At 39.8% G+C, this 21,141-nt stretch overlaps 1 protein-coding gene across 3 annotated transcripts in view; it reads left to right on the top strand.

Moving 5' to 3' along the window:
* SARNP (SAP domain containing ribonucleoprotein) overlaps positions 1–20,846 on the top strand; it is a 37,619-nt gene extending 16,773 nt beyond the window's left edge. For all 3 annotated transcript variants that reach the window (XM_072654960.1, XM_072654958.1, XM_072654959.1), the window contains exons 10-11: positions 18,484–18,573; positions 20,540–20,846. In XM_072654960.1, the coding sequence (XP_072511061.1) occupies positions 18,484–18,573; positions 20,540–20,581 (132 nt within the window). In that variant the 3' untranslated portion in view covers positions 20,582–20,846. The remainder of the gene's footprint in view (positions 1–18,483; positions 18,574–20,539) is intronic.
* Positions 20,847–21,141: the final 295 nt, after the last annotated feature.

The raw sequence follows: 21,141 nt of genomic DNA, 5'->3' as shown, positions 1-21,141 counted from the left end.
GCAGCCTGATGGATAAGAATTGATGCTTTTTTAATAAAATAGATAACTACTCTCTACTTCTGGTGAATATTTTTTAATTCCTCCTCTCACTGTCTTTTGGTTACATTGTCACAGTAATTGTTAACAGGTTTTAGTTTTCATAACTCCCATCTAATTTTGTCAGTTGGCAGAGCTTGCTGTTTCTGCCAGGTATATCTGAGCCATCCTCATTAGGTTGCTATCCTCTTCCTTTTAGATTATTAATTGTGTAATTGCATTGTTGTAGGCTCCATGAAAATTACATTGAGGAGACACAGCCTTGTTTTTAGGTAGAAGGTGCTGCAAACCCAGAATTTATTTGTGGCTTCTTGGAACAAAAGCAAGACAGCTGTTGTTATTTATTTTCCTATTCTTTTGCTGTCTCTAGTATCAGTTTATCAGACAAGAAATGATTACTTTAAAATAATTGTGATATCTAAAAATAATTAATTTCTTGCTTGATATTTGTTGGAATAAAGTGTAGGATGACAGTTTCTCAGGACATGATTGGTACTGGAGACTTGGATAAGAATATAAGGAGATCTATAGCAGGTAGTCTTTTAATCTCTGATTAATCTTCCTCTAGGAGGAAGAGGGCTAAATACTTCCTGGCCTTGAGATGATAGTTGGGTAATAGGTCCACATGATACAGTATTTCAGACCAGGCAAATGCTGTCTTTGGCTGTACTGTCTCTCTTAGTATCAAATGTGTTATTAGCAGGCTGACTAGGGGAAGGATTAGAATTAGTAGTGGATATGATTTTGCTTGAAGAAAAATGCCTGCATTGGAACAAAGATTGAATACCTCGACTACGTTTATGTGGCACTTATATTAAGCTTAATTAGGCACATATTCCTTAAACTAGATGTGGTGTCTGACATAATTGGCTTCCATTAATATCTGAAGCACATTACTAGACTCAAGTGTTCATTAAACCTTTAATGTTTGATTGTAGAATGGAGAAGAATATCAAGTATTTGATTTTTCTTGAGTAGTATAAGAGTAGCAGATGTGTAAACCTGATGCAATTTATCTGGGACTAGGAAAATTAAAAACCAAGAGGCAGAATATTCCTGATTGTGTTAATATTTTATTGGAAGACAAGGTTAAAGGGATCAATGGGTATGAGACCTGGGCTCCCTTCTATTTCTTTCCTTTCTGACATCAGGCATCAGGTTGATGGGGAATTTGTGGTATCAGAGACTTGTTATTCTTAGATAGATAGATGGTCTATTAATACTTAAATACTTCATTCCCACTCACAAGAGCAGCATTTGTTAGTGTCTCCTTTGGCCCAGAGGAAATGGAAACTAAGTTCTCTGTATCTACACGCAGAGAGTATATGTTAAAGAGTCCATCATATTGAGTTGTGAGTAAGAATATTCATTTTCTGTGATTTTTCAGAAAGTCCAAAATTCACAAATTTAAGGATTATTTCTTTCACTGAACTTCATAGTAAGAGAATGAGGCTTTTAAAAGTGATTACAAAACTACCAAAGTTCCTGCCCTATATCTGATCATCCAAGTTCTTTACTGAGGAATTGGTGCACTTAGAACAGTGTCTAACATACATATAGGCACTTAATAAATTCGTACCAAATTGGAACTTGGTACTGCAACTGAGCATTGCTGTTATACATTATCAGGCCACGTATTTCGCAGGGTTTATGTAGTGTGTAAGGAGGTCAAGGTTAGTGACTGGATAAAGTCTTTGGGTTTTCTTGATCCCACTTGAGGTCTTAGTTCCCTGGCCAATACATATTTTTCAATGGGTTCTGCTGGACCAGTAGTTGGGCTAAGGGGAACAAACTTTTGTGAGTAAACTTTTAATTGTTGGAATGTGGTCTCTTCTCCATTGGCAAATTTGAAGAAGCCTAATTACTGTTATTGTTCTGGATCAACTCTTCCATGACTGACCTGCTTATGTCTGCCTTTAGTTCCTTGACTATACTGTATGTGTCATGTATTACTTAGGCATGAAGAAATCTGACATTTCTTCTCTCCTCTCTTATTGTCTTTTCTCCCCCCTCCCTTCCTCCCCTCTCATTTATCCATAAAGAAAGGCCTACCAACCCATGTTTCTAGCTTATGTCCTTGTGAATGTAACCTTTTTGGTTTAGGATAATAGAAAGTAACAGGGCAAAGATTGACACTGGCATTTATAGACATTTTTATATGAGGGGGTTGTAAGTATTCCTGTCCAGCTCCTTAGGTTATTGTGAATGGAATTGACTGCCTTTCTCATATAAACTACATGATAATTATAAGACCAAGAGCTGCAGATAAATATTTGTTATTGGTCCTCTAATATGATTCTCTCCATTTTCTACCGATGGCTCCGCCTTTCCCCCAAATCCTGAGAAACAGTGAAGAGAATTTTGCTCTTTGGTTGACTGTAATGATGATGTGTGAGGCATGGTATAAGTAGAAAGAACACTGACTTTGGGAGTCAGGAAAATCTGGGTTGCAATCCCATCTCTGACTTGTAATAGCTGTGTGATCATTAGCAGATCATTAAATCTCTGGAGTCGAGAGAGAGAGAGAGAGAGAGAGGAAGGGAGAGAGAGAGGGAAGGAGAGAGAATGTGTGTAATGATAATGTATATAAAATTCTTTGAGAATCTTATTAAAGTTCTAATATGTCAACTAACATCATTAACTATGTATCACTTGTGTTCAACTAATGGTGGTTTTTCTTCCTGTGAGTCAATTTGCATGCTCAGGAAATGGCCATTCACAGCACTGTCCTTACCATTTTAATACCTAGTCTGGCATATTGGAGGCTGTCAATACTGAGAGCAGGGAGAGGTGGGTAGAGGAAATAAGAATGTGAGATGTGGCTTAGGTGACACATAATGGTTAGAGGACTTTACCTTGGGTGAAAACTAAATCCAGGCTTAGATTTATAGAGTTACTGAGGCAGCTAAATTGAGCTGATTGTGTTGGTTTATTCTTTCAAACACAGGTACAGTTTGAAAGGTGAAACTTGATGCTTGAGTTGCTTATAAGAAATCCAGCTCAGCCATTGAAAATCCAAGTTCAGGCAGCTTGGGGAAGTGGGGGTCCATTTGTTATTGCTCTCCGTAGAGGTCCGCATTATTATAATCCTTATTTCTTAACCCAGAAATCTGGGGAATCTAACCAGGTACACCTTAAAAACTAGCAAACAGGGGAGTATCTCATCCCTAGTAATTTGCAAGAGATTTTCCTTCCTTAATAGTCTGTATAGGCATTCCATACTTTGAACCTCCTGAGTAAGTTTTTGGATAAGATCTTCTGAAACCAAAAGTTATTTTTCCTAAGTTCAGAGCCCTACCATCCTCTTATGTATGAATATAGCTAAGAAACCAACTGTTTCTATAGACTATCTCCCTATTTAAAGTAACAGTAGCAGTTCACATTTATGAAGTACTGGACAGTTCCAAAGTGCTTTTACATATATACCTCATCTCATGTGGTCCTCACAAAATCCTATGATAGTATTGGCTATGATAGTATCACTTATGGGATCAAATATGAAATCTTCCCTTGGTGTCCAAAGTCCATTATAAACTGGCCTCTTTCATTGTATTCTTCTGTAATCCAGTAACACTGATCTTTTTGCTTTTCCTCGCAAAAGATACTCTTCAGGATGTCTTCAGGAAGGCATTTTCACTGACTCTTCCCCCATACCTGGAATGCTCTTCCTCTTCATCTCTGCCTCCTGGCTTCCTTTAAGTCTCAGCTAAAATTCCATCTTCTATAAGAAGCCCTTCTTGATTCTTCTTAATGCTAGTACTTTCCCTCTGAAACTATTTACAGTTTATCATCTTATGATTGTTTGTTTTGTGTCTTCCATGTTAGGCTGTGAGCTCCATGGGAGCAGGGGCTGGTAGGTTGTGTTTTGTTTTTTTAACCTTTGGTTTTTTGGGATTTATTTATTTATTTATTTATTGCTTTTTCCTTTGTGTCTCCAGCACTTAGCAAAATGCCTGGCACATAGTAGGCACTTAATAAATGCTTGTTGACTGAGTAGGTTCAGAATTTGAAAGGAAACTTGGAAATCATCACACAGACACAGACAGACAGACGCACACACACACACACACACACACACACACACACGCACACACACACCCTCCAAGTGCTTAAGTGACTTGCTTAAAATTACATAGGTAGCAAGTGTTGGAACTAAGAATTGGATCTAGCTCCTTTGGCTACAAATCCAGTGTGGCTTTCACTGTGCTATGTTGTCTTCCTTAGGCATGATTAATATTTCTGTTTCCTAAATGAGAGATTGCACTGAACAAGGTGAAGAGTAATTATTAAGTCATTTGACGCAAGGCTAGTGCTATTTCCACTGTAGGGTCTCCTTCTCCAGTTTTAATGATACCATTGTTGGAGTGTTAGCCAGAAGGTGATAAGGTGATGAGGAATAGAAACTGGAGGCAGTGGTGGTTTATATGATCCTCTAAGACAGTTTTTAAATATCAGGTCGCTGCTAGTTTGTATCAGGTACTTTGTAGACCAGTGAAGATGCTGTACCCTCTCCTGCTTTTTTGGAAAGAGATTGCCACCAAAGAACTAGAAGGAAAGCTGGCTTTCCCGTAGGGTCATTTCTGAGCACAAGAGGGCACCAGTGTAACCAAGCATACATGTCCATTGTGGCCTGTTGGTGTATTGGTCTCCATTCAGCCTTAAAGGGCTGGTCATCTCTTCTTTTTAAGACTGGGTTTTGTGGGATGTGGGTCATTAGGGCATAGGAAAAAATGGGAAATTGGGCAGTTAATTTAAGTTTGTAGTGCTTTGCATATAGAAGGTATTCAACAAGGGTTTGTTAAATTAAAAATAATATTAGGGGTCACCAGTCTTCTTCAGGCCAGTACCTCAAAGATTCCACTCAGGAATTAGAGTTGTAAGGGGACTCATAAGTCATCTTGTGTAACACTCTCATTTTACAGTTGAGAAAACTGAGGCCCAAAGAAGTTAAATGATATATCTAAGGTCCCACAAATAGTAAGTAACTGTCTTTTTTGTGGTGTCACACTGTAATGGACCTTGGTCAAGGTCATTTGTACCTATTTTCACTGGAGATAGTGCTTAGGGTGTTATTAACAAGGACCTTGTAAGAATTTGAAGAGTTATAAGATGACCTTAATTTTATTTGAGGAGTTATAAAATGACCTTAATTTTTAAAGTAAATAAGATAGAGATTGAAGTCTGAGTCCATATAGGTCAACCTCCTTGACTTCATGCAAAAGGACCCACAGAGGAAGAGCTAAGGTGGAAAATTAGCTGCTCATTAGGCCTGGGATTCTCCTAAAATAAAAATATTATTAGGCAACCTTCCCTGTTTTTCTCTATGAGATATCTATATGATGGGCAGTGAAAAAAAGGGCTAGATGATCTCTTGGATAATATCTAATTCTTAATATTCAGTGGGAGGTGTATAGTCATAATAATCCCCTCTCTCCCTGTGGAATATGTCCCCCCCACATACTTTTGTTTTCTGCTTAACTCTTCTTGACACTTGAGGAAGTTTGGAGGCCAAGGGATTTCTGTAGGTATATAAATTGGGGTCAGGGAGATGATGTGGGGAAGTGATCATGTTTCAGGACAAAGCTAAGACCTAATCTTAGATTTATCCAGTCTTTTTCAGTAAGGTTTGGCATGTTGGAAAAAGAAAATCAATCAACACTTGAATCATTCCTAGTCTCTTCCTAATATTTGATATTCTAAAAATAAATGATGAGAATTGGTGGGATGGGGACAAGTGGGGAGAAGACTTGGTGATGTTTATCTCTTTCTGAACAAATCTTTAAGGAGTGGTGAAGCCCCTTAAAGAGGAAACAATAGGGGAAACTCTCTGACCTCAGTTTATCCCGTCATCTGGTTCTTCATTTGTCCCTGCTGAGGAACAGAACTTGTCTTTTGTCTGTAACACAAATACATCTTCACCTCCCTCCCTCCCTCCCTACTCTCCCCCTTTACTCACCCCACCCGCTCCACTCACTCTTTTCTATTATGGTTCCAATCAATGATGTCATTATGTATGCCATTCAACTGCTGTTGAACCACTTGGCTGTAGGAATTTGGAAGAGCAAAGGGCAGAATGGAATTTTTCTCTCCTGCTTAGGGCTCTTGAAAATGTATTCTAATTTTAACTGAGAGATGGGAGTCAGGTTTTTTTTTTTTTGCTCACCCACCTAGGGCACTGGGGATTCTATAAACTTTATTCTACCTAAGCCTCTGTTGGGGTGGGGGGGAGAAACAAAACAAGGAGAGCTTAGGAACATATAATGTAGTCGGGGCAATGTAAGAGGCAAACAAAAGAAAGAATTGGAGAAAGAAGGTGAAAATTTTTTTCTTTCTTACTACATAATTGGAGCTCTGTCTATCCAGCTGACCACAAACTGGATACTTGGCAAGTTTCTGATGAGAAATCATGCTCCTAGTTTCCCCTTGGTGCTGTGGTAATAATTGCTAAGACTTTCCTAAACTGTTGGAGATCATTAAGATTGTGTGGTCTTATCCTTAATTTTCTTTTTTTCCTAACTTGAAGAAATGGAGATCAGAAAATTGGTAGGGAGGAAAGTTCCCCCTCCCCCATACACATACAGCTCTGCATTCCTTCTTGGAGTGTGTCAGAGCTGATGACTTTGATAAAAAACAAGTTTTACTCCTCTCTGTGGTCCCCCTGTGGTCCCTGCCCCAGAGTAAACACAGCCTGGGAAGGGAGTCGGGTGACTGGAATCTGTTGAGTCTATTTTGCTTTTAAACACCTTCAACCATATTGCCAGGCAAGTTCCTGGGTTGGGATACTTTACCTAAGTGGCGTCAGAAGAAATTGGTGGCAGTCTGGGTACTCAGAAGAAATTTTTTAAACCTGCTTGTTGAAGAGATTGGATCTGGGAAGATTGCTAAAAGTCTTATGTGTGGGTGGCCTGGGACCATGCTAACTTTGTCTGTATTTAATAAAAAAAAATTTACCTTGTCTAATGCTCAAGTAGAGTTTAGTACTTTTAATAGCAGCCACCAAAGGAACAAACTCATCTTATGCCAGTGGCTTTTGTTAATCATTTAAAACAAATATTCCCATTTTTTAAAGGTAGGGAAATATCAGAAGTTGAAATTATACTTGGAGGACTTTTTGCGAAGTCTGTTTTTGGTCTGGTGATACATAGCTCCTTAATTTTCAAGTGAAATCATTCCCTTTGGAGCTCTTATTGTTAGGATCTAGAAGCTGTTAATGCCTTTTCATTTCCTTTTCCTCTACCTCTAAGCCTCATGTTCCTTTCATGGAGGTTAACTGGGTTTCATTTTCCTATTCCCAGATCGGAGACCAAGAAATAGCAGTGGGGATGTTTTTATAATGGACACTAAGTTGGAGTTAACATGGTTTATTGAATTATGAAGGCAGTGATGTTGAACTGTTAAGGGCCAGTACAGGGGATTGCTTTAGAGAAAGATGGTGCCTGGGCTTTAGAAGTGTTAGAATTATTTCTTTCCTTCCTTCCTTTCTCTTTTGTTTTCTTTGTGACATCGGTTAGAATATATGCATATGTTCAGAGAAAGTTATTATAGAATACTCTTTACCTTAGGTACACTGCACTTTATGCTTCAGTATAGGGCAAAAGAAGAGCAGGCTTAACTGAAAAGTGACTCCATTGAAAACCTAAGTAGAAAGGATGACAGATTTACAGGTTGTACCTCCTCTCACCCCCATTCCCCTCTGCCCACTGCTGTACACTTAACTAGAAAATGTGGGAAACTTTCTACTTTTAATCCTGTCTTCTGTCCTCTCTGTTTTAATCCTGTCCTCTCCCACATTCTCTCTACCAGTATTTCAGAAAACTAATCATTATGTGCAGTTTGAGTCTAGGTGGTTGGCTATGCCTCTCTTTCTTTCTCTACATACACTGATTTTTGTTTGATCTCTAGTCTCTGTCCTATGTTGATTTCATCACCTAACTACTCTGGTGAAGAGTGCTCTCTTGCTCTGTTTAAACTCCAGCACAGGTGTGTTCTTCATAGCCAGCTGTGACTATTTCCCTGTCTCTTCGTCCACATCCCTGCAGGGGAGATCCTGTTTGTAGGAAGTGTAAACTTTAATGGGAGGCCTGGGTATAACTTACAGAGCTCCCACCTGGGCTGCTGTAGGGAAAAATCTGGTGTCTGTGTGATTTTTCCAAGATATGACCTGTTGAGTAACCATGGAAAAGACTGGTAGGCCAGAGAGTAGCTCTCTTTGTTCTACTCTGGAATTTAGTGTTGATCTGCAACTTGTTTAAGCCTTTTAGAGAACATTTGATTTCAAGAATTAATGAATAAGGACCCAGGGATCCTTAATCTCATAATCTGTGCCAATACCCTTTGTCATCCCTTCTTTAGTTCTTGTATATTTTAGATAAGACATTATATCTTTTGGAGTTAGTTCTTTTTGCTGAACTTCTTGATAGTTCTGGTCTCTGGATTACTTCTGCTTAAAGATAACAGTTTCCTAGCTAGATTCAAGAAGGGAAGTAGGTATCTTTAATAGAAATTTGACATCCAAGTAGAGTGTCTCAAATGTGAAGCCTTCATTTCCTTGAGCAAGGCTGCAGCAACTTCTTTTGGGACATTGAAGCAGAGTAAAGTGCTTTATTGGACAAGATAGAGATGGAAGCTGTGGGGTGGGGGCAGTGGGGGGGAGAGGGGCAGTTTGTGCAGTATTTGGTTCTGGGTTGCTGATGTTCCTAAGCTTCAGATTCTGTAAGAAGATGATGAGTCATTCATTCGCTGGTGGTTCTGGATTCTGGTTGATATTTAAACATTCTCACCTCCTTCTTAATTCCAAGAAGTTGGTTCTGATCTCATAGATGAAGAAGGGTGTGTGTGAGTGAGATGGTTGGAAGATGGTTGGTGTAATAATTTGGGGGGAAATGCATTGCTCTTCTGTACTGATCCCTTTTCTTCATTGGCTCTGTGTGTTGATTTATAGTCTACCCTATGTACTTTGGTCTGACTGGGGAAGAGACTGAAGAATAAGCACATTTAGATGAATTTCAGAGACTGGGGGATGGGGATGACAGGCGTGTGTTTAAGCATTGGAGTGTTTCAGAGAGCAAAACCATCAGTTGATGTCATTTATTCTGAGAGTATGAAATTGGAAGCCCAGTTATCCTGGAGTGTTTCTTAACCTTTACCTCTGAGAAGTCAAGGCCATGTCATCATTAATCTACTGTCACCTAGAAGCCCCTGGGCTCTGCTTTTCATCCCATTATCCTTCATGTGGTAGTGATGTACAGGAAAGTGAATATAAGTCTCTCTCTTTTCCCCTTTTCCTCTACATTCTGTTGGAAAAATGCAGCATGCCCTGGAATCTACAGTCATTTTAATATAACCATTCCCTGTCACAGAGTGGAGTAAGCTGTCAAGGTGTATATTCAGGGTAGACTATCTCTGATTGATCTTAACTTTTATCTTTCCATTCCTTTTGGAAAAAAGGTCCTGACCAGTTGCAACCTCAGAGGACTGACTGATGGTGAAGCATCCCTCTACTCACTGTCAGGAGAGAGTCAATTGTAGAAGTAGAATGAGGCCTGTTTTTCAGATATTGCCCATGAGTTGATTTGTTTTACTTTGTTGCAAGTACAAAGGCTTCTTGGTAGAATAGGGGGAGTCATTGGGAAGTAGCAGTTACAAAAGCATCAATAAACGTAAATTAAAAAAATGTTCCAGAAAAAAATAGTGCTAATACCTAAGATTCCAGTGGCTTTTCTGATAGATGCAGAGTAATTTTACTAGAGATGGGTCTTTAGATTAGGATTTATAGGTTATAATGTTTCTTCCTTATATAAATAAATGAGAGGGATAATGGCTTCTTGTACTAATTTGGGAGCAGTGGGTGGCTTACTCTAATTAAGAGTGTAAAATGAGTGTTCCTCTAATTTGAACCACAACAAGTAGTCTCTGCTTTATATTCTTAGGAAATTCTGAGTACATATTCTCTCATCTCTTGGGTTACATCTTGTTTACTATGTGGTTTTCATACAGTGACCCAGATCTTCCTAGCCTTTTATTCCACTTACAAGTTGAATTTGACTTTAGGAGCAGGATGGGAGAACCCAGTATGATCTTGGAGAAGTCATTTTACTTCTCTGGACCTGAGTTTCTTTATCCTTAAAATTGGGGATGGTAGGACTAGGTTATCCCATAATGGCCCTCTCATTTTAAAATGTAATTCTATGGCTACCAGTAATAGAACCACAGTTGACTCCTTTTGACAGGGTAAATGTGGCAGAACCTAAAGTGATATTCCTTGTTGCCATTAGGTTAGAGGAGGAGAGGCTAGAAAAATGTCTTCCTTGAGATTCAAATTTGAAAACAGAGAGTCAGTAGGGAGAGGTTCCGGAAGAGAGGGCCAAGACTAGAACTCAGATCCCAGGTAGAGAGATACTTTTTCTTTGATACTTCTCTGTGCAGAGCAGGCACAGTCACACTTATGTTGGAATAGAGGAGCAATGGTACCCAGCTGCCATTGTTGCAGCCAACTATTGTTCAGCTTTTAAAAAGAAGCAGCCAGCTGCGGCCCTTAAGTTAGAATCTAATTCTGATTTCCCAGATGAGACTAATGCCAGACCACTCTGTGCACCATGGAAACCATTGCCAGAGCCCTCAATTTAACTTTTGTGGCCATGAAATGAGTTCCCCTGGTCCCTAGGACTGGGTAATGAGGAATTTTTAAATGGTTCCCTTTCTGTTTGGAAAATGTTAGGGCAAGGCCAGAAGCAACTACATAACTTTGCACAGAAGATTGCATCCTGTCTTCTAGACTTCTACCTCAGAATTTGGATGCCATTTTTTCACATTGTATACTTGCCTTGCCTTCACCATAAATCTCCCAGTCATCTCCTTACTCATCTGTAATTAATAGGAATCTTATTATTAATAAATAACATCTCATGTTCAAGTAATGCTTTTTTGTTTACAAATTGCCTTTTCTTCCTCATAACCCTGTGAGATAGTATTTTCATCTTGAGAACACTGAACCTTAGTGAGATTTCAATTTATGAAAAGTCATATAGCTAACATATATAGTTAGAGATAGGACTTTTACCTGAGTCCTCTGACTCCAAATTCGGTGTTCTTTCAACTAACCACTCTTGAAATACGTATTCCTTTTCTTTGTACATCACTTCTCTTTTAAGGACTGTTTAAACACTCTTGGTACCCTGTTATCAAAGTTAAACGACAACCTTCCTTTCTGTTAGTGTTTTTAAAAAGTGGTTAGTGACATGATCTGTCAGAATCATGTTATTAGGTGGTTTTACCTCATTAAGTTCTGGAGGGTGTACTTTGTATGGAAGTATCTCATGATAAAAAATGTTAATATGTTTTAAAGAGAAAACTGAGGCTTTAGGATTATATACACACATATAAATTGATTCAATCTCTTTAAGTTTCTCTCTTTTTAGCTGTCTTTCTAGATCATGTAATCCAATAGTTCCAATCCAACAAGCATTTGTTAAGCATTCATTGTGAATCGCGAACAAGACATTTGCTAGATGCTAGTGTTAAAAATGCAAAATGAAAAATAGCCCTTGCCTTCAAAGAACTGAGGCATAAATCATTGTTTAAGGTGGAAAGAGCACTCACAACTAGAGAGATCAAGAAGGGGTTCTTGTGGGAGGTGGTACATGAAGGAAGGCAGGGATTCAAAGAAGTTGTGATAAGGAAGGAATGTATTCTAAACATGGGGTTCACCCTGTGCAAAGGAAGGGAGGTAGGAGATGGGGTGCTGAGTTTTGGAAACAGCACAGAGGTCAATTTGGGTGGAACGTAAGAATCCATGAAGTGTGAAACAACCCTGGAAAGATGCAGAAATCAAATTTTGAAGGGCCTTAAATATCTACCTAACAGTTTCTTATTTTATACTAGAGGAGGCAGTAGGGAGCCATTAAAGGTTTTTAGGAGTGATAGGGTTAAATTTATGGTTTAGTAATATTATTTTGGCAGTATGGGAAAGATGGGTTGGAGATTAGAAGAGACTGGGAAAAAGGAGTCAGTTTAGGGGAGACCCTTATATTAGATTGGGGGAAGATGATAAGAATCTGAATTAGCTGTGACTCCCAGTAGAAATGGTATTATTAGTATTCTTTGATTGAGAAAATACATGATGACCAAAAACTACTCTGAATTCAGTAATGCTGTTAAGTGAGTTTGTATGATTATTGGTCATAGGAGTATCTGTATAATATCTTAAGAATAATAGTAATATGTTTATTTGTATAAAGTTTCCAGAAGGTATATTTGTTTGATTGTGTCATATTGAATTGTGTTGCATATTTTCTTGGACTGAAATAAAGTTTAAAATGACAGTACTTGCTATCTGTTTGACCCTTTTCTTGCAATAACTCAGGTTATGGGTTGGGAAGTTGTAGCCTAGTTCAGTCCCCTAATTTTATAGATGAGGGAAGCCCAGACAGTTTGATTTGCCTAAGGTCATACAACTTAGTAGTAAGCAGAAAAACTGGTCCTCAAAATCAAGTTTTTTGACTCTTTTTCCATTGTATTACAGTTGTCTTAGCAATTTCCAAAATCAGAAGGAAGGCAAGTCAGCTTTTCAGGGATCTGTAAAAAAAACATAGATTGGATAGATGTCTGTTGATTGGTAGAGAGAACTTAATTTTTACTGGACTCCTGGATTCTTGTCTTCAACTTTGTCTTTTAAGACCATTCATTCTTCTAATATTTATTTCCCTGTTTGCTATAGAAAATTATTTTGATTATTCCAGGTGATAGTTGAACCCTTATTTCGCATAGAAATAGAATTTATGCCAATTGTAGTCTGTTTTGGATCTTTGACTTTGTGAGTTTGAAAGTAAAAAGGCATTGCCTAGCATTTTTGACATCATATTGGTAGCCAGAGGCTTTGATGTGAATCATGAAGGGAAGGTTATGGGTCTGTCAGTTGGTTTTCTACTCAGCCCCTGCCATATGCCTCATACTAGATGAATATTAAAATCATAGTGGAGACCAAGGTTGAGGTAAATGCTTAATAGTGGGATGCCCTCAACTGAAATCAAGAAAGTTTCATCTTGAATATCTCATTGCTAAAGATGGATTATGATTTCACTTTTCTGCTTCTTGCCCAAGTCATCTCTGCTATCTGTACAAATTTATTTTACACTTGAATCAGTGGCAAGACCAAGTCAAAACCAGGTGACTCCTACTTCCTTTGGCTTCTAGTCTGTCTTTGAGTAGTATAGGATAATTGTTTATATTCATCTTTGGTCTTTTTGTAGAAGCCCACAAAGTGGGACTGAGGGAGACAGGTAGGTAGACGATAACCTGTATGTATTCTTGTAGAGAATTATCCTCCCTGGTAACCTCAGAGGCGATGTGTGTTTATTGGAGGGGAATGAGATTTTGATGGAAAATAAAGTTTATTGTATCATAGGCTCAGCTATTCCCCCCTCCCCCCCCATGAACACTCATAGAAAGAAAGAAGAGAAATCTGTTGTCAGTGTTAGACAGCTTTTGATGGTGGGGGTGGGGTAGTGGGAGTGCAGAATGGGTAAGGGAAAGGTTTGTAAATGGGTATGACACTAAGCCAGAGGGGTCAGTGCTGCCCACAGATGCACAACCCCATTTGTGCACTTGAGCATGGCCTGGGGGAGCAGTGGGCCTGATGAATGTAGAGAGAGCTGGGTTTTGATCGAGGTAATTTCCCTCAGATGGGTCCCGCCATCCCATGAATCAAAACCTGTCAGCAAGGAGCTAAAGATGGAGTGAAGTTTATTGTACGTCTGTCTCCATGCGACACCATCACGCTAGAAGGGTCAAGTGAGAGAGATCATTAGAACTGTGTTGATTTAGTGGGCCTGTTGTGCACTTTCCCTGCAGGGCAAGATGGAAAGAGGCTTTAGCCCGGGAGCAGGGGATGTTGGAGAAGTGGGGATGGGAGGGCAGGCAAGCACAAAATAAATAAAACCCTCAGCTGGGCAGGAGCCATTTTCAAGGCAAAGTAGGCTCTGTGGTGGTAGTGGGGGGGGAGGGGGAGGGGTGTTATATTATTGTTCTCTCTGGAGCCCCTGGTGAATTTGTAGCAGATGCTCTGCCTGGGTCCCTAGTAGAGGCACCAAAGATCCAATTAAAAGGGAAGCTCATTGGGGGAGAGGGATTCCCTGAGAATTTACCTCCCCAGAGGTTAGATATAATAATAACAACAGTTATTATTATTATTAGTGGAAGGGGATGAGTGATGGTTGAAGGAGCAATCTTCCTTGTTCTCTGCCTGCTCCAGTTCTTCAGCATTGATTTGAAAAGGTCAATATCAGCAAACCTGGTCCATTATTTAAATATTTTTTTTCAGAAGACAATAAAGTGAATGTTTTGTTGAAGTGGGTGGCAAGGCCTAGGGAATGGGTCAAGGTTGTCCCATATAGCATTGACTTTACCCACAGAAGTAGGGATCAGATCTGTGAAATGAACTCCGAGTTTCATGTAGGGGCTAGAGAAGACTATTTGGTTTTTTTTTCTCCAACTTTAAATGTCAGCGACTTTAATTTATAGGATTGCCAGTAGTGGCTTTGTACATATGACAGAGACTCTGAGTATTATAATCAGTAATCCTGAGTTGGTTTCTACTGTTGTGGCATTTCGATAAGGTGTTGATATTGTCCATACCTCTTGCCATTCACCAAAAAGGTATGTTATTTACTCCTTTTGATTCCTTGTCCTTTCTTGGGGACTATGACTATTGCTTAAGGTGATTCTGTATTTTTATAGAGCATTCAACTTGCTTTCTTCTTGACTGGGAGACTTGAAGGTTTAGAGAAGTTACATTTAAGAGAGAGGACTTGAGGAAATTTTAGTCATGAGGTATTTTTCCCCCCATTCCCAATTCTTAGATGTTATGGGATAGACGAAGGTGGGTATAAACTTTTCTGAGTAACTTTCATGATAAAGGAATATTATGGAATAAGGAATAATTTCTAAATAAGAATTTGTTGATAGAACAAGTGGAAATGGATCCCAGGAAGGTAAATGTAGGAATTCTTTGGTTTAAACCAAAAGAGAAGGGAGGAGATTACTGCTGACTACTTGTCTTAGGAAGATACCAAAGGACATAGAAGGAAATATGTTGTTTATTTAATTTGTACATGTGAAGTTTTGGGGTCCTGAAGGGTAAGAATGTAGATTCAGGCATATCTCATAGACTCACCAACTTAGTATCCCCTTTTCTCTTTTCCTGAGACATGACTCTTCAGATGTGCTTAACTTCACCTCATTAGGATTATGAACACTTTCTTAAACCTGCTTGTTTCTCTGCTTAGTATAGCGTTTTACACAGAATGTATGATTGGTAATAGTTTACGTTGATAGCTTCATAGCTGTAGAGCTGGAAGGGACATCAGAGGTCATCTTGGTCAACCCCTGGAGAGGTGACATGCCTTGGCCAAGGTTACACAGTAAGTAGCAGAGCTGGGATTAACGGTGTTCTCCCATTCCAAGTCTAGTGTACTCCTTCCCTGACACTCATGTAAAATTACTTTCTAACATACAAATGGATGAAGTGGCAGTCCCTTCCATCCTACTGAAAATCAGCCTTTCTATCTCCACCCCATACAATTAAATTCTAATCTTATAATTTACCGGGGGCATTTGGTTGTCTCAAAGCCGTCAGTAAACATTTATCAAGTACATGTAATGTATCAAGCACTATGCTAAGGCCTGAGGATTCAAAAAGAGGAAAAAGACAGGCCCTGCCCTGAAGAAACTCACAATCTAATGGGGAAGATACCAAGCAAAGTGTAAAAACAAGCCACATAGAGGAAGAATAGGAAATAATTAAAAGAAGGAAGACACTAGAATTAAAAGGGCTACGTATTAGAAGGTAGGATTTGAGTTGGAACTTGAAACCAGGGAAGTAAATAGGTAGAGATGAAGAAGACTATTCCAGACGTGGAGAACAGCCAGAGACATGAGAAATGGAGTGTTTTGTTAAAGGAACAGCAAGGAGGCCAATTTCAATGAAGAGTACATTGGTAAGGTGTAAGGTATAAGAAGACTCCAAAAAGATTAGGGGTGGGAATGGAGGGAGTTGGTTATATAGGATTTTGAAGGCCAAACAGAGCAATTTATATTTGATCCTGGAGTTTGAGTAGGGAGGATGACCTGTGCTTTAGGAATATCACTTTAGAGGCTGAAGGGAGGATGGAATGGAGTGGGGAAAGAGTTAAGGCAAACAGACTCACCAACATGAGGTGATGAAGGCCTGCAAGAAAGCAATTGGCAGTATCAGAGGAAAGCAAGTATATTCAAGAGGTATTTGCAAATGTGAAATCTGAAGGCCTTGGCAACTAATTGGATATGGGAGGTGAGAAATAATGAGAAATTGAAGATGAAACCTAGGTTTCAAGCCTGAGGGACTGGGAGGATGGTGTTGCCCTTGACGATATGCTGTTCAAGGACCCATAATTATCTGTGTGGGTACTCCTTCCACAAGTGTACACTGAAGTCCCTAGTATGCCTTAGATGGTATTTAAGTTGCTATGGCACAAACTTCAATATCCTGTAGTCTACCTGCTGATCCAAAAGCTTAGGTAGGTTGGTTCTCAGAAACACATTCTGTTGCTGGGCTTCTAACCAAAATCTTTCCAGTGTGATAAGACCTGGCAGAGCCTGTGATTTCATATATATAGTGCTTTTTACTTCACAAAGCACATCACACAAAAATACTTAATTTAATCTACAACAGACCTTTGAAATAGGTATCCTCATTTTACAGATGAGGAAATTGAGGCTCAGAGAGGTTAAGTGAATGCTTGATGATGATTATGAAAATAAAGCAAGAAAACTATGCATGAAATGGAGTCTGCCCAATTAAAATGGTCTGATTATGAGTCGAGAGGTATGTATAAGTAGGAATTTCTTCAGACTTTATTAATTTTGAAAAGCAAGTGTAGCAGGATAGAAATTAACAAGCTGCTCAGACCTGAGGATCCCAGTAGTCTGGTCTTCTAGGAGCTTGACTCAATTTAAGCAGTTGAGCATAGTTGAGCTGCACAGCTGCCCAATTTCCTTACATTAGAGGAGGTTCCTAGGCATGTGGGGACAAAAATGATTCTCTTGTTGACTGTGGAGTGGAAGTTTAGAAAACTTCTCATAATTTTCTGAATCATTTACATGACTGCTTTCATTCCTCCAATTTCTAGACATCTTGAGCTAGAGCAGGCTTTTGGTGGGAAACCTTCCTTAGAGCTGTAGCCTACCTGTGGTCAAGCTTCATGAGGAGGAGAATTAGCAGTGCTTTCAAGAAATATAAACTCCTGGGGGCTGTAAAAAGATCCAGCTCAGAAGCACCAAGCAGGAGCTCATTAAATAGTTTGCTTGAGTTCTTTCAGTCTGGCCTGGTGTTGGTTATCTTTATTACTGGTTGTAAATAAAACCAAAGAAGTTGTCCTGTCCCACGAGGGCCTCCAGGATGGTGTGAAGCAAAGGGAGGGGGGGAAGGACCTCTGTCTTGACGTGCCAAGGACCAGAACATCTTTTCTTGGAAAAATGAAAACTAAAACTGTGTTCAGGGATCTCTCCCTAATTTTGGATGTATACTGTTATTCTGGGACCTTTATAGGTTTTGACAGCCCCCATTCTTCTTCCTTACCCTAAACATGCATATACACCGAATCTCAAAGTCATAGAGGAAAAATCCATAAGACATTTCCAGCTCCAATCTTGAAAGTTGCTGGAAGTGAACAATTTCAGTTATTAAATTAACAACAGGAGCAGGGTGCTTGACTCCAACCAATGGCAGCCAAAACATCCTCAGTTTGCAAGGCAGACAAGTGTACATGGTTCCTTTGGCTGCTTAGATAGCCTAAGAGATTCTAGTTGTAGCCTTAGCTTTTTTATTTTTTATATTTTTAGCTTTTCCAGATTTGCTCAGAATTCTGTGGGACACTTGTGGGAAGACTCAAGTCATTTTATTTTCTCCACAGGCCTTTAGATATCCTCCTATTCCTTCTAGATCCTGACCCTGGCTTGCCAGTTGGGCCTGTTGACCATCTTGATCTCCCCATTTAGATGATTTAACATGTCACTGTTCTCAGAGTGCAACCTTGAACTGCCAGAGAAATTTAAGTCAAATGTCTTGAGTTTGAGAGATTTTACTTTTGATTATTACCATTGTTGCTTCTTGGTTCAGTCCCTTTCATGAGTGAAAAGGCTCTAACGCCAATCTGATTTTTGCTGGTTCTGAGGACCAGCCATGTTCAGATGGCTCCACATGCTGTAGTCTGCAGTTTTCTTACATGACCCTCTACTTGGTGCCTGCTTTTCTAATTTTGTATGGTAGTACCTTCCTAACCCTTAGCATAACTCTGGGAGAGGGAGGGGCACAAACTGTAACTAACCAATGAAAGCCTTGCTCCCCATTCACCCAGGGTTCTTGTGGTCAGGAACCATATTGTTTCAACATTTCCACTTGTTGTCCCTGAACAGAGTGAGGATGATGAGAAGCTAAAAAAGAGGAAGGAGCGATTTGGGATTGTCACAAGTTCAGCTGGGACTGGAACCACAGAGGACACAGAGGTAAAAATATGACGAGAGTCTCTAGAAGGAAGCAGGGAAACTTCCCTAACATCCTTCAGGAGCTTTTTGAATCAAAATGCTCCGTCAGTTGTTGCACATTTCATTTTGGGGTGATACTGTACATATTAATTATGATTAATAACCTTTCAGATAATTTTGATGAAGGCCATTTTTGCTCTTAGGAGACTCACTTACAAACTGCCCAACCCAAGCAGAGATATGGGCTCAAATAAATGAAGTATCTGTCCTTATCACTTTGTTTACATAAAACTATATTGATAGGGAAAAGTGGCTATGAGGGTGAATTATCATCCAGCCATCTCCCTATTTCTGCTATCTTAGACCTAATCCTTGCCTCGGGGAACTGATATATTGACTGGTAATGCATGTAAGAAGACTAAGCCAGTGTATAAAGAAATTAGGTATAAACCTGAAATGTAAGTACAGAATAGCCTATATAACATAGTACATCCTTGGGATTATTGGTCAGTAGTACTTTTCCTCTTTGATATTGAGAGTTAAAGGAATGAGTATTCCATACCTCAAATTCGATTTATTCTTCCTATCTGACTTCACAGTAACTATTGATTTCCAGTGTCTTCAAAAACCATGCCCCTGTGAGGCAGCCTGCGCATTAAATATCAAGTCAACTTTATAAATAAACAACTAAAGCTTCAGTATTTTACCATCCTACTCCTGCCAGAAGGACTCGGGATTCTGGGAGTAGCTTCACAAAAGAAGACTGAGTCCTTCATTCTCATCTCTACTGTACCCTTCCAGAGCAAATGGGTGTATGTGTTTGAGGTTGAGATGGGAGAAATGGAGTCTTCGTTGTTAGTTGCTTATAAAAACTGACAAGTTAGATATTGTTATTAAGTGGCTACTGCAAGAATTTTTGGAAGTAGAGTAATGTTTTTTTAATTTTGGCTTAAAGTTTTGCACAAGGCTTAGTTTACTTAGTTTGTCCAGGAAAAAGTGTTAAGCTAGTTTTGATCATTTGGCTCTTGGTGTCAAAATTCCCAAGCCAATAAGGCCATGAGGAAGAAGATTCTTACTTAGAAGTCAAGGAAGGAAGAGTTGCCTTTGCGGGAGAGAGGGGGAGGTGTGTGGGGGAAATAATTCTTGAGGCAGATTGAGTTCAAATCAATAAGAGGGTGGTTTTGTTTGGTGCCTGAGACTGGTGTCAGTTGTCCAGGTGGTAATAGGGTAGGGCCCATATGCACATAGTGTCTTTGGATGGAGTCTAAATTTTACCTCCCTGTGAATAGCACAGCATCTTCCCCCTACCCCTGACCCCCTCCAGTGAGAAAAAACTCCTTTTGCTGAGGAAGGGAGGTGGCAGGGGTGAGGATGAAGGACTCTGTGCTATTTTGTGAGGTCACTCTCAGAACAAAAAGGTCTTTTTGCAGGTTTTGTGCTCTCTCCAGTCTCCCTCCCTTGAGAGATCCATGATTGGGGCTTCTGTTTCCCCTCCCTCTAGCTATTTATTCTGTTAGAGATGAAGATTTATATGCCTCTCTCATGGATAGGCTTGGAGGCCTATCAAGGAGCTGCTGCTAGGGCTTGAATGCCTGGGAGGGCATCCCCCCTCACCTTCCCCTTGAATAGCACAGGGTTAACCCTTTGCCCTTTGAAATCCCCCACCTCCCCATGCCTAGAAGGCTTTTCCAGGCATTTCAAGAGGCCATTGTTTCCAGACCTACAGTAAGACACTACCAAAACTGAGTAGCCCTCCTTCCCACAGGAATCTTACTATTTTCCATCCCCTTATTTATTCCCCCCTCTTCTGGCCTGGGACTTAGGGAATCAAAGACCTGGCTGCCAAGTCCAATCCTGGGCTATCACTTGGTCTTGGACCTTGTGACAGTTCATGTGAATTTGAGCTAAGGAAGCCAGGAGCCTAAGCTACTATTCTCCTTCCCCCAAACTCTCTTTAATTTTTTCTCCTCCAATTTCCTCTTCACAGGCAAAGAAGAGGAAAAGAGCAGAGCGATTTGGTATTGCCTGATGAGAAGTTTTTGCTGCCTTCTGCTGTTGATGATTCCCATCTCTGATTCTTCTTGGTCATTTACATACCCACATGTATACAAACAGGCACCCTTCCTGGGCTTTGTCCCCTGATGAGGGCATACATGTATCCCAGAATCAGACCCAAGCCCTCAACAGCAGTTTTAGTTTTTTGCCGTTACAACTTCAAGGTGTTTTTTTCCTGTTGTTTTTGTTTTGTTTTGTTTTTAAAATTCTGGTTGTTAATTAAAAAAATTTAGAAAAGAGATGAATGTGTCTGATTGGATGATTGGCATCTGGGGACAATCTGATGGAGTTTTTGATGCCAGTTAGATCAAGGGAGGAGCTGACTTCTTAGAGAAATGGCCTGAATACCACCACCTCCTTGAAGTGATATAGAGAGGCTCCTACCCTAGCCTCAACAGTCACTGTCCTAGGTATTGTCTGAAGGCCTAGGTGGCTTCTGAATCCTTGACCCAAAAGTCTGGGAGGCCAGTAAGAGAGGGGTGAACAGTGGGAGGTATTGGGTTAAAAAGATAGTTCTAAGGGGGTGATGCATAG

Source organism: Notamacropus eugenii, chromosome 3, assembly GCF_028372415.1.
Source record: "Notamacropus eugenii isolate mMacEug1 chromosome 3, mMacEug1.pri_v2, whole genome shotgun sequence".
In the NCBI taxonomy this organism is placed as follows: domain Eukaryota; kingdom Metazoa; phylum Chordata; class Mammalia; order Diprotodontia; family Macropodidae; genus Notamacropus; species Notamacropus eugenii.
The sequence above is the reverse complement of the archived record's forward strand: the minus strand, read 5'-3'. Positions and strand labels throughout refer to the sequence as shown.